The 13,686-nt window shown below is 39.7% G+C and overlaps 1 protein-coding gene across 1 annotated transcript; it reads left to right on the top strand.

The window, feature by feature from the left end:
• Positions 1–274: 274 nt before the first annotated feature.
• Positions 275–13,356, top strand: LOC128741175 (dual specificity mitogen-activated protein kinase kinase hemipterous-like). The gene is made up of 9 exons (XM_053836793.1): positions 275–860; positions 1,226–1,452; positions 1,516–1,923; positions 1,983–2,473; positions 10,790–11,529; positions 11,589–12,092; positions 12,446–12,764; positions 12,831–12,914; positions 13,083–13,356. Exons 1-9 carry the CDS (start codon positions 695–697, stop codon positions 13,222–13,224), a joined length of 3,081 nt encoding a protein of 1,026 aa, XP_053692768.1. The 5' UTR covers positions 275–694; the 3' UTR covers positions 13,225–13,356.
• The last annotated feature ends 330 nt before the right edge of the window (positions 13,357–13,686 follow it).

Here is a 13,686-nt window from a genome sequence, read left to right as displayed (position 1 = left end):
CAGCAACAACATATCGCGCGTCGATGTGGGCGTGCGGCAAACGTCAGCAAGCTCAATAAGCGAAATGCGATAAGGGAAATTTCATCTTGCCGCACTTGTTTCTGTAGAACACCATCACGTAAAAAGGGATATTTTCTCGCCTATGGAACCCCGCATTTGCTTTGGGTTGTGATCTGCCATCGATTTCACATAAAAACGTCATTAAAAGTGGTGTGCGTGCCGCAGAGTAAAAGAAAGAACATTCAACATTAGAAAAAGTGTCGATCGCTGTCGATTCGGGGGTGTGCGAGTGTCGAAGGCAAAAATTGAATTGAATATTTCACTGCGTTTTCTCTGGCAATCCCGTTGCAAAACTAGGAAACATTTCCGGATCGTTGCTGTAGTTTGCCACCGATAGTGAATATTTCGCTCAAAAGAAATAGTTCGGCAATGGAACAACACTGTTAGCGACAGCAGTGAAAAAGAGGTGCACATCGAAAAGGGTGAGCCTCACCGTTTTGGTCGGTGTTGCAGTGGGCCTTCGCCACCAATACAGACATCATCCAGTGAATGCCTAAAGTCTTCTGTTTGTCAAATTGTGCAAAAATCAGGAAACAGTACTGTTGGTCTGTCGTTCTTGGGGTGCATGTAAGCTAGGCTCAAGTGTCAGGATTTTCCGTGTAGGCAACGAACGGGCCTTTAGGAAGAGAACATCATGTCGAGTGGTCAAAGTTCAATCGGCAATCGGATCAACATGATAGAGGCCCAACTACAGGTACAGCAGCCACAACCACAACCAAGGACACCACCAACGCCTCCAACTCTAAACTTCGACCGGGCTCAACGAGGCGGAAGCGGAGGAATCGGTTCCAATCGCGGACGTAAGTATTTCCGTTCAGTAATATGCACTCTTTTGTTCAAATCGAACGATTAGCGACAGGTTTTATTGTTCGTGTTTGTTATTTTTGTTCAAAAACCTTAACGTTTTTTATGATGCTCACATTGTATACCTAGTTACTATTAACGTACAGCTAGATTAAAGCGGAAATACCAAAATACTAGTTTTCGGAAATTAAAAATTGACAACTACCTACTCAGTGGTGTTCTTCAACAGAAATGCTTTGTCGAAAAATAGAAAATAAACTAACTTCCAAACTTCACATAGACTTGGCTAAAGAAGTACCTTGTTACGTACTTCAAAGATGGTGATTTGCTATGAACTCACAACGAGAACGTTTCCTTTCAGGGGTGAACCTGGATCTGTCTCTGCCGATCTCGTCAAATAACCGCAAAAGTGATTCCGAGCAAAAGTTTCAAAAGATAATCGATAAAAGTGGCATGCTGAAGATTAATGATCAAATTTACAAATCGACCCTTAATGATATGCAAGACCTAGGTGAGCTGGGCAGTGGAACCAGCGGGCATGTGGTTAAGATGCGACACAAACCAAGTGGAGCAATAATCGCTGTTAAGGTGAGTTTTTTTTTTTGTTAAACCTAATACAATAGATGCCCGTTATCGTAATTTTTCTTGCAGCAAATGCGTCGCACCGGAAACGACGAGGAAAATAAACGAATAATCATGGATCTAGACGTTGTGCTGAAATCTGAAAAGTGCCTCTACATTGTCAAATGCCTTGGTTGCTTCATAACGGATTCGGACGTTTGGATCTGCATGGAATTAATGACTACATGCTTCGATAAGCTGCAGAAGAAATACAAAAAACCAATCCCGGAACAGATTCTAGGTAAAGTTACTGTGGCAACGGTTAACGCACTTGCATACTTGAAAGAAACACATCGTGTGATCCATCGGGATGTGAAACCATCAAACATACTGATCGATGAACAAGGCAACATCAAGCTCTGTGATTTCGGCATAAGCGGCCGACTAGTTGATTCGAATGCAAAAACCAGATCAGCTGGGTGTGCGGCATATATGGCGGTAAAATGGTTTATTTATTTTCTTAGTACTCTCTTAGGCAACAATAAAATTTCTTTTAGCCGGAACGAATAGATCCTGCAAAATCTGTGTATGACATTCGAGCCGACGTTTGGTCACTAGGCATCACACTGGTCGAGTTGGCCACTGCCGTATTTCCATACCCTAACTGCAAAACAGATTTTGAAGTTCTCACCAAAGTGCTTACATCCCAACCTCCCCGTTTGCCTGAGGATCAACCCTTCAGTTCAGAATTTCGGGACTTTATTCAGTGCTGCCTACAGAAGGACTATTTGGCGCGACCAAAGTATCCAGATCTGTTGAAACATCCCTTTCTACGGCGAGCAGAGCAAGACACCGTCACCGATATGGCACACTGGTTCCGTAATGTTGCTATAAGTTGCGATATTCAGCTAACAGTGCCGCAACTGGTTACCTCCGGGAGTGTTTCAGCTACACCTGGTAGCAGTTTTTGCACTGGCTATACCTCTGGAAACTCGCCGCCTTTCGTCAGCAATCAGAGACCTTCTTCATCGGCGTCGGATCAAAATAGGTACGGCAAATTTGTTTCTATATCGTTTCCCCGATGTGCATGATAAAAGGATCCCTTCTTTTTTATCTTTCCTCCACTAAACTTTGCTGCAACTGATTTTGGTTTGAATTTAATGCGTCTTGTGCGAGTGAATCGTTTGCATTTACGTTTTGAGATGACCTCAGACTTTTCGATGAGCCACAGTTTAATAGTTTTTGCAAATCATTCGCCGAATGGTACCATTCACAGTGTTGATTATTCTGTAACACTAACAAAATTAACTTGAGCTTTCGCTAACGCCCAAAACCTCCAACAACCACCGCTGAAAAAAATTCGCTACGACAATTTGCGAGTTCCGTTTGTGAACGATACGTTACCTATATTATTTCGATTCAATCTTTGTTATGAAGTACCAATCAATTATCAATTTCCAACTTATACGCACGTGGATAGGTAGAATTCTGGCTGTATCGAATGACATTCGATAAATTCATTTCGAGTTCAAATGAAAGTGTGTTTGTAATTATCATCACACCAAGAATTAATTGGGACTTAAGAATTGCTGGCCTTGTTAAGCAAAATTTGAGACGGCAAAGTCTGTTTTAGTGTTACCATTTGATTTAGTTCTCTACTCTGCATTTTTCGTGCAAATGATACTAATGTATCGAACGTAGTTCAACTATCTGACACAGGAAATGCAAATATTATATTCCTAAGGGGTGCTCCTACGTTTCAAGGATCCTGAGAGAAGTCACTTGTGTAACGGCTGAATTTCTGTCTTATACAAATCTTATCCGATCCAAATATAATCCAAAACCAACCTGAATTCATTTCAAATTACCGAACATCAATTAAAATTCAATCCCAAATCTAGTCCAAGTACAATTTAAATTCTATCCAAATTTATCCAAACTCAATTCAATTTCAAACTCAATCCAATCCAAATACAATTTGATTCGGATATAAATCCAAATCAAATCCAATTAAAATGCATCCAGTTCTAAGCCCAATACGACCCTAACTCCAGATCCAATTATAACCTTATATAATCTAAATCCAATCCAAATTCAATTCAATTCAATTTAATTCTAATCTAAATGCAATCCAATTTAAATCAAATCCAAATCAAACTGTAATTCAATCCTATAACCATTCAAATTCATCCCAATATGAACGAAATGGCGAATCAATCCAATCCAATAATCATTTAAATTTAATTCAGATTAATCCCACTCAAAAATTAATCCAATTCTAGATCCAATCCAAATCGTATTCAATTCCAGTTCTATTCATGTACACTTTAAAACCAATTGTAACCAAATTTAAATAAAATCCGGAGACCATTTAAATCTAATCCATATTTAATATACATTCATCTAATTCAAAATACAACACAAACCTGTTCCAATCCAAATCCCATCGAATCCAAATGAGTCCCAGATTCAATCCTAATTAATTCAAATAGTAAAAATAATTTTTTATCTAAACCCAAGGTAAATCCAATGAATCAGTGAAGATAGCTAGCTGGTTTTAGAGTGATAAAAACGTGATTCTGGCGTTAGTTATATGATGATGATGATGATGATGGTCCCAACTTATACCCCTAGAACGGTTTAAGCGTGACGGTTTATCTATTAAGATATTTATGTTATAACAATGTAGCCAGGTGTTAAAACAAATAACGAGCTGGCTTCTAATCAAACATATCAAACTTTCAAGCGAATATCAAAATTTCAGAAAGTGTCCAAGGTTCGTCCAAAACGTTTCCAACCCGAAAATTATCTGGACTTGATTAAGAATTGAACCTAATATTTTAGAGCTCCAACTAGTCAGAATTGGTTCTAGATAATGATCTAGAGGGAGATCCTGTAGTCCTGTGGTGCTCGATATAGGTACACCTCCGCAAGAAAGCGATGGTATACGAGTTCTAAAGTACACAAACAAACCCAAGCCTGTCCAGTTTCTGCTCCAAACCCTTTGTTCAGCAGTTTAATCTAATCATTCAATTTCTTGTTTGTTTATGTCTTCTCTCGCCCGCGTGGCTCAAACATGAGAAGTCTTCTCTTTCCTTTTTTTAAATAATATTAATAACAACTTCAAATCCATAATCATCTGTGAACATGATATGGACGATTCAATGTACACTAGAAACGAGCTATTATCACTTTAAAACTAAATATCTTCAATGATCAATTGAAATCCGTTCAATTTACAACTCATTCCAATCCAAATCAATTCTAAATTCAATTGAAATCCAATTCCAATCTGAATTTCATTCAAATCAAATCCAAAACCAATGGTAATTTAATCAAAATCCAATCCAATACTTATTTGAACTATATCTAAACCCATTCTAAGGCATGTTTGCAACAAAATTTGGACACCTCCAAACAGCTTCGGAAATAGAACATCAATGAGTGAAATATTTTGCAGAATGGTGGACGTATGTCTGATCTTCCTGAAAATATAACATTTGTTTATATTACCAGTGCTCAGCATGAAATGGCGTCGAAAAAAGAGCAGGTGCGAAAAACAATCGTGTGCGGTCGCAATGAAAATCGGGATCTCTCGATAAGAAAACTGGCCAAAAGACTTGGATTTCCTCCAAGTACTGTTCACAGTGTCTTGAAAGCTTCCGATACTCGTTTGACAACAGCTAAGTAGGAAAAAGGAAAGTGGAACAAAAACGGATCCGAGGAACGACGTGGATGCGAAGGTAAAATAAATATTATGAAGGAGACCAGATCTTTCTGTACGTACGTACGTACGTTGTAATGATACGCAGAATACAACGGCCAAATGCGCTCGTGAGCTTTATCGCGAATATTTGATGAAGTTTCCATACGTTATAACGGACGATGAAGCGGTCCTCCTAGAAGACTAAACAGCTTCCTGCCTTCAGTTGCAGAGCATTTGAAGACAAAGAAAAAGGCCAAGGTCCCAAGGTATTTAGTATGGCAGGTCATATGCAGCTATGGTCGAGCAAGTAAAAGTTTCATGTTGACGTCAACGTGACGTGACAATGGTCCAAGATGGCTACCTTGTAAAACTCCGGAAAAAGCAAAGCTGGCAAAAGGAACCGGTCGATGAATACCTACATAAACGAGATTATTCGACTGCTACGACTTAAACCATAGCGGCCTATTAATGCTGAATTTGATCAGTTTAGCGACGGCAATTTGATGATTCAGCTTGTCAAAGCAGCAGAGAGGTTCGTGTAGATGACGTCTGTCTTAGAACGGTTGTCAATCCATTACGTAGAACGTAATGAGTGTTAGTAGATTGGTGGACGTTGAGCGCTTGGTCATGAATCCGAACAAACGAAGAAATTGGCACGATAACAACTAGCTCGAATAATTTCGATAATGTACATAAAAGCAGAGTTGTCTTTGTAATTGTCCACGTTTATTTTGTTACTTTTATTATGTACTGGAAGCATTAAGAGGATTTCCAGACAGAAGGAAATACATCTGTGCTAAACGATGAGCTAAATAAATGTCGGATTGGAGCTGTTTTGGTTACCTGCCTTCGTCAATACAGCTTATCAAAAAGTTTGAAGGTATACCGTCCGATTCACTGGAGGTTGAGTTTTTAACTTCAAAGCGGTCAGCTTGATCATAACGTCTACAATAGTCAGATTAGTGAGAGAATAACCGAAATTGGGAACGCTGCCTAATGCTGGAGAAATTAAGCGAGTACAGTTGACAGATCATATCCCAATTTGTAGTAGCGTCGTCTCCAAGGAGCATGGCTGATGGTCGAACTGTCGTATTTCCGTTGAACACTTACATATTTCTAGAACGATGTTTCTATCTATGCTGAACGTTGTTTAATTATTTGCGGGAGCAGTGCGAGTGCCGACTAAACTTTTTATAGCGCTTGTTGACCAACAGATAGAGGTTTCACAGTGATTGAGTCTTTGTCCCTGTAAGCACTAGCCCACACAATTGTGTAGATGAGCTATGCGGCTATCAATAAGATCAAAGATCAAAGCAGCTTCATTTACGTCATTCTCATCCAAAGCTGACTCCCAATTGATACTGGTTTATACTTTGAAATACTGTACTATAGTAGACGGACAGTGACGCATCAGTTATTTTGATGGATGAATGGAACTAATAACAGTGGATGATGAAGAATATCCTGATTGACGAACAAGTAGCGGTTACCGCGTTCGCACTAATCAATACACGTAAGATTGAAGTGAGTCAAAAATGAGCAGATCGTCAGGAACGGAAGCAGTCGAAGAAATCTCAGAAATCGATGCAATATGAGCCTTAAGAACACGCGGTCCCTTACCCGATGCTTTAAGTTGGCGATAAAGTGCTATTAAAAAATCGCCACCCGTTGATTTACCAATGTTGTGCACACTCCGGTTGCAGCAAAAGACACCATAATTTAATTCGAAGAGGAGCCAGGTTTCGGCCAAAACAATTATTTCATATGGACTGGAGCCGTAGACACTTGCGTTCATTTCGCCTACATTCTGGCAATAACCGCGGAGTTTGCCGTACTGAACGTCGCGCATGCTGACAGTAATTTAGAAACGGGAGACAAATCAATGGTGGGATATAAATTGGTGGTAGTGCGCTTGCCTGACCAGAAGTTTTCGAATTCCCGGTCACTAAATTCGCACAAGAATAGTTGCTGAACGCTGGCAGGAATGGCTCAACTGCGGGCGACAGGACAGGGACCATGGTTGGTACGTCCCGGTGCACAATGGGCAAAAACGAGCTCGTAATCCCAAGAATTAGAAGCCGCTGGTTTAGAATCTTACAAGATACCTATATCTATGTAAAACAAATGCAGAAAATCGATTGGTGATGGTTTCAACCTGTGCAGACCTCGAAAAGTGGTCCATTTTGCTCTATTATCCCCAAAAATCATGATAAAAGCTAATTAAACAGTACAAAGACTTATTTGCCGCCAGTGAAATGAACTCAAATAGCTTTCAAAGGTTGTCAAAACATCAGAAGAAACAAATCTTATTCATTCCATACTATGCGAAATGCAAGAATAGTCCATTTTACCCAATTCACCCCTAAATACGTAGTAAAATCTAATTAAACCTATCGTGTAAGATTCCAAACCAGCGGCTTCTAATTCTTGGGATTACGAGCTGGTTTTTGCCCATTGTGCGGTGTTTCCAAATCGTTTGGGTAGATTTCGACTAGCTTTGTCCGTATTCCTCGCACGTTTCGGTAATATATGTGCATGGGGTGGTTATTTCGTACGTTGTTAACTGCAGCGAAGATCAGCTTGAAAGAGTGTCGCTCTGGAAGGCTCGACGACAAGGGATGTCACTACAAAAATCATTGCTACGAATGGGAATAACTTCAGGAAGCGAAGATGAACTATGCTATCGCTACTCGCCTGAGAAGCAAGCTGAAAGGCTCATTTCAAATCCATCGTATTCAAAACTGTATATTCCAAATCTTCCAAATTGATCTAGATTCAATCCATATCCGTTGGAAAACTATTCAAATTTAAATCTATTAATCTGAATTCAATCCAAATGCGAAATCGAAATCCCATCCTAATCTAAACCAAATCCATTATAATTTCTATCCATATGCCAATCAAATCGCATACTAATTTATTATAGTTCAAAAACAATATCCTATAGGATATACATATTCAATCCACATTTAACTCTAATCCAAATTCATTCTATCCAGACACTAGTCAAGGTGTACACATCAATCAATCAAAAAAAAAATGAATCAATTCTAGTCCAATCAAAATATAATTTAAATCCATTCCAAACCATGTCCCAATCGTATCTAAATACAATCCAACCCACTTTACAATATAATCCTAATTCATCCAATCAAATTCCAACCCAATCTTAACCGTTATGTGTGCGACAAAAAAAACACCTTTAGCAGGGCGACAAGGGTACCCGGGTACCCAAAATTGATATTGTTATAACATCAACAATTTTAAACCGATTTCGACGAAATAGGTGTCATTTGATTCGTTTATTTATCTAGTTTTGAATCATTTGGCTATTTGGCCACTAAAAGACATACGGGGCCCGAAAATCCGGAATTCCGACAGAGTGTCCGCTGTGAGGAAGAGAAATGATTGTATTGCAGGAAAATCAGTCATGCGGATATAAAAACTCTAAAAATTCATACAATGTACTATTTCATATAATGAGATGAATCAGGTTGGCCATTCCGGAGTAGGTTCCTGTGGGGTCATGGGTGGCCAGTCCAGGATTGGAGGTAAAACCTAGCAATATGGGTATCAAAGTTCTTGGAATTAGTTCGGTAGGTGATATTTTTTACATTTCGATGTATTTTGATTGGTTATTTCGAAAATGGTTTCTACGGGGTCACAGATGATACCGCAGGATTCAAGATAATGCTTAGCATTATCAGAACCGTTCAAAACGTAGAACCATCCGTTATACATTTGGAACCAGTTCCGAAATTATCAATCAGTACTAAACTGACCATTTCAGTTCAAAACATCTAAAAGATCCGCTAAACCAATTCTAATATTGGATTAGGCACCCAACTCGCCATCTGTATCCCTACAGGAACCAAATTCTGGAGTGGCCAATGCGATCTAAAGTCACCAATTTATATAATTAGATGAAAAAAGGGTCCACAGTGTCAAGTTCAAAGCTAATAGGTTTACTGAAAGCTAATATTCTTTCAAAACATGCGGCTTCCCACGTTTTACCGGATGTTGCTCCGGAATTACCGATTCCCGGGAACTACTTGTCATTTGATGGCCAATTGTTTTATCTAATCAAAACTAGATAAATGTACGAATCAAATGCCACTGGTTTCATCCAAATCGGTTCAACATAACTAAAGTTATGAAGATAGCAAATCATGGGTACCCGGGTACCCTTGTCGCCCTCCTACGTATTAAAAAAATTCAAGTGACTCTCATTGCTAAACCCCTTCATGGATATGCACCAAAAAAACCTCAATTACTTAAGATCAACGAGTTTTACGATGTCGCAAAATTTCAATGACGTATGTTTTAAATTGAATGAGTTATAACTATTTTAAAACTGAAAAGGTACCCGGGTACCCTGTCGCACACATAACGGTTAATCTAATTTAAATTCTGTTCAAATCCTATATTCAAATCTATTTGAAATAATTTCAATCATCCAAATCAAGATTTAGTCTAATCCAAATCCAACCCTAAAACTTTTATTCCAAAACTCTTCCAATCCTGATATAGTTTAAATCCAATCCAAATAATCCGATTAGGACCCATTCAAATTCAATCTAGATTTTATTCAAATGCCATTTAACTTCGATCTAAATCCAATTCAAGCTCAATCCAATTTATACACTGCCGTGAATCGCATAACCGTCTCATTTATATACGACACTCCATAAAAAATGCGACTATTATACGATTCACGACAGTACAAGCCTTATCCATTCCGAAACTATTTCTATCCGAAGTCAATTTAAACGCAATTGAATACAAACCGAATCCACATCCGATCCAAAACCTATCAAAATATAATGCAAAGTCGAATCGAATCCAATTCAACATAAATCCCATACGAATTACCTGCAAAATCCTATCCAATAAAAACTGAAGCCATTCCAAATTCTATTTACAACGTTTTCAAACTCTCATTCTAGTAATAGCGTGGTGTGTTGATATTAATGAATTGCATCTAGTGATAGAATATAAATGGTGAAAGATGCATTTTACTGAATCTGTCTTCGTCGTACGGATTCCCACTAGAAAGCTTGTAGGATTTCTTTTTTCTTAAACTACTGCAACGGAAACGGAAACAAGTTCCTTTTAATATTTTCACGTTTCACAAAAATCGATATTTGAAAAATGTGACTCAAAACTAGGTACTTTGGTAAAGTTTTTTTTCGGATACTTGAGATAAAACCAAATATAAGAGTGATGATTTGCGGTTTCTCAGTCTGCTCTGCTGTAATAAAATTTACGCTTGCATCGATGCAACTTTTCTTTCTCTCTACTTGCTCTCCACTTGTTCTCAATCTTTGCCTGACGTGCATTTATCTTAGCTCCAACAGTTGTTACTCAGCGCACCGACATATTTTTGACATTTTTTTTATTTGTAGGTAACTATTTCTTTAGTATTTTTAAGTTCTAATCAGTAAGTATAATTTAATATCCCTTTTAATTGTTTAGTTTTAGTACTTTGTGTAGATTCATTATTTTAACATACAGTAGTTCGATGAGTGATGCATGAAACTAACAGTTTAGATTGCTTTTATTTTGTTAGTTAATTACGGTACTACTACCCATTTCAATAAAACGGTGACGTGTAAATGTACTAGATCGACAAAGACTTATACGTGTGTATTTCCGTAGAGTACCGACACCCTTCGAAAGTCTGACGGAAGCAGTTCAGGCGCAGTCTAGCCCGCAAAAGCAAACCGTAATTGCGTCGTCAATTCCGGTCAAGTCAAACAATACGCTAAACCATACCAACAGCAGCCGCAGTCAGCCGTACGAACCGCAAAAAATCAACATCGACTCACAGCAGACACTTCAAGCGAAACTGAACAGTATCAGCTTGACGGCGGCATCAACTACCTCGTCTTCCACAGTACCCTATGATTCCTTACGCTCACCCTCACCCGCACATCACCTGCAAGCGCAGCAACTAGCACAAATGCAAACACCTCAGGCTCACTATCTTAAATTACAACCCAAAAGTGCGATAGTTAGTAATAGTAGTAACTTCAGCAACGTTGCTCCCGAGGGAATTCGAAAGTACAAACAGTCGCCATTTTTCCCCCGGAGAAGCAATGATTCGGGCCCCGAACTGTTAGTGTATGGCAGTCCGAAAAAGGAATCGACGTTGAGCAGCCTAGGACAGAGCCTATTGAAAAACTTCACCACCTCACCTTTCTCGCATCGCAAATCAGAACAAAAGTCCTATAAACCACCACTACCTGGCGAGGATGGAGGTGGCGGATCTTCGATGTTAAATGGCAATCGGCCCGATTTCAGCAACCCAGCGTCACCTCTTCTACTCAATCGAAAGATGATCGACCTTAACGACGAGCAGCAGTATAGGCACCTGCAAGGAAACACTAGTCCCATAGGTAATTATCATATGACTACTTTTCAAAAATGTTTCGCTAATTCGAACCATTTCTTTCAGTTCTTCAACGATTCTACCACCAGCAGAATCAGTTGAGAGAAAATAAGCAACAGCAACAACAACAGGAACAACAGTCAACCAATCCCTTCTACCAACATGCACAAGCTAGTGGCATACCAATTAAATGCAGTCCACTACCGTCTCATAAAACAGTACATCACCCGATAAATCCGGCACTGCACGGCGAAGGTTACATGGGTTATCCGCACGTGGTGCCACCGGACGCGAGCAATATCCCGACTTACCAATATCAACAGCTTAACACAAGCAGTCCAAAACATAAAATAGGTAATTTCTTCAATACATTCAGTCGAACCAAAAGCCAGCATGCAAGTGGACCTAGTCAACGGGAAATCCGTGCGGATACCGACAGCGGTTACCCAGACGCCGGACTATACCAAAATCACCAACTTTACGGACGTCAAACGTTACCGGAGTACGGAAGCACAGGGTTAGCCATGCAAAGTGGCATAAACCATGGTGAAACTTATAAGGAAGACTCAGGTGAGTGAAATTTCTCAATCTTGCTTGAACGTGTTTGCTAGCATTTCATATACTTTCGCATATTTGGTGCTATATGCGGGAGATAGCAATCGTTTCACATGCCTTATTCACCCTAGTTTATTTTTGTTAATATTTGTCTTTTGTTACATCCTTTTCATTGTGCCACTGCTTTTATTTCCATTGTCCAAACATTCCGCTCCTGCCACGCAAAATTATCCCAACTGCGCTTGTATACGATGTACATGCTTCAATTTGCCTCACTTTGCACACCCTTTCTGGTTTGATATTGCACACCCACGTTCGTTCGTGTGTGTTCGTTCAATTGACCTCAACCAAATGCCTCACACAAGCAGGATGGTTCAACTCAATTACAGATCTTGCCAAGAGACGATTCGCTTCGTTTGTGAAGTTAAATTTGGCCTCGTCCGGCGAAAAGCGACCGAAGGGGAAACACCTGCAGAATACTTTGCTTCAGCAACAGCAGCAGCAGCAGCATCCATTCGTTGCTAGTAACGGAGCAACGGTGGCGCCTATGAACAATTTCGGGGCGAGTTCTTCCAATCCGTTTGCTGCTAGTTCGGCGAGTGGTATTCCATCTGCCATACCTCCAACGGTAGCTGTACATATGCTGAGCAGTGATCGGCGGCACAGAAGCCCGGATCCTCCACCAAGGTAATAAAGGAAAACTGCGCCTCGGTAACATGAAGAAAACAGTAAATCATATTGGATGTCTTTCAGATTCAACCGAGGTCAATCTCCGCTGTTACTGCATCGGAAGTTGGAAAAGCTTGGCCAAACAGGATCACCGGTACTTAATCATCGGTAAGTCATTTGCTATTACTTTGGAAATAAAAAATGATAGAAAACTTTATACAAAATATTCTCGGCATCTCCATCCGGCCATTCGTAAAACCTCAACCTCAAGTAGTCCTTCGGTAATCCCTCCTTCGTGCATATTTATAACAAAGTTTCTTGGTTTCCAATTTTTAGGTTTACTTCTACTTCGCCGTCTCCCCCGCTGCCACCGCGACGAGGCTCGGAAAGTGTTCCTGGATCACCACAGCACGTTAGAACCCGGATGCACTACACTCCGGAGCCGCACCGTCGACCCTACCGTACTATAGACCAATGAGTGGGACTACAAATTCTGGTCATGTGATCAAGGTACAGATTTTTGGATTGAACCATTTCTCGTCACCGACGTTCTCTATCGTCTTATGTGCAGCTTTCGCCGACGTGCTATAGTTATCGACGTGATTTTGGTAAGACTTTTGCTTGTATAGCTTTGCAGATCCGTGATACCGAACACGGTATTAAATCTATAATGACTACCGTTGCTTAATGGTGCACTGTACAGTTTGCATGCGGTGCATATACTGCTTCAATGTGATGAACGCTTATTTTGTGCGAATAAGTGTAAGCAGAAAAAAACGAAAAAAAACGACCCAAAAAATCGATTTTCGCTTAGTTTTTGTTAGGAACGACAAGCTTTCCGATGTTACATATTTAAGGTATTTGCTCTTTAGTTATCTATGTCAAAAGTAGTCATCAATTATGATTCCCCATTTGGTGTTGAAAATGTGTAGTCTCTCTT

The sequence above is a fragment of the Sabethes cyaneus genome, chromosome 3 (assembly GCF_943734655.1).
Source record: "Sabethes cyaneus chromosome 3, idSabCyanKW18_F2, whole genome shotgun sequence".
NCBI lineage: Eukaryota > Metazoa > Arthropoda > Insecta > Diptera > Culicidae > Sabethes > Sabethes cyaneus.
This window is presented reverse-complemented; position numbering and strand designations above follow the sequence as displayed.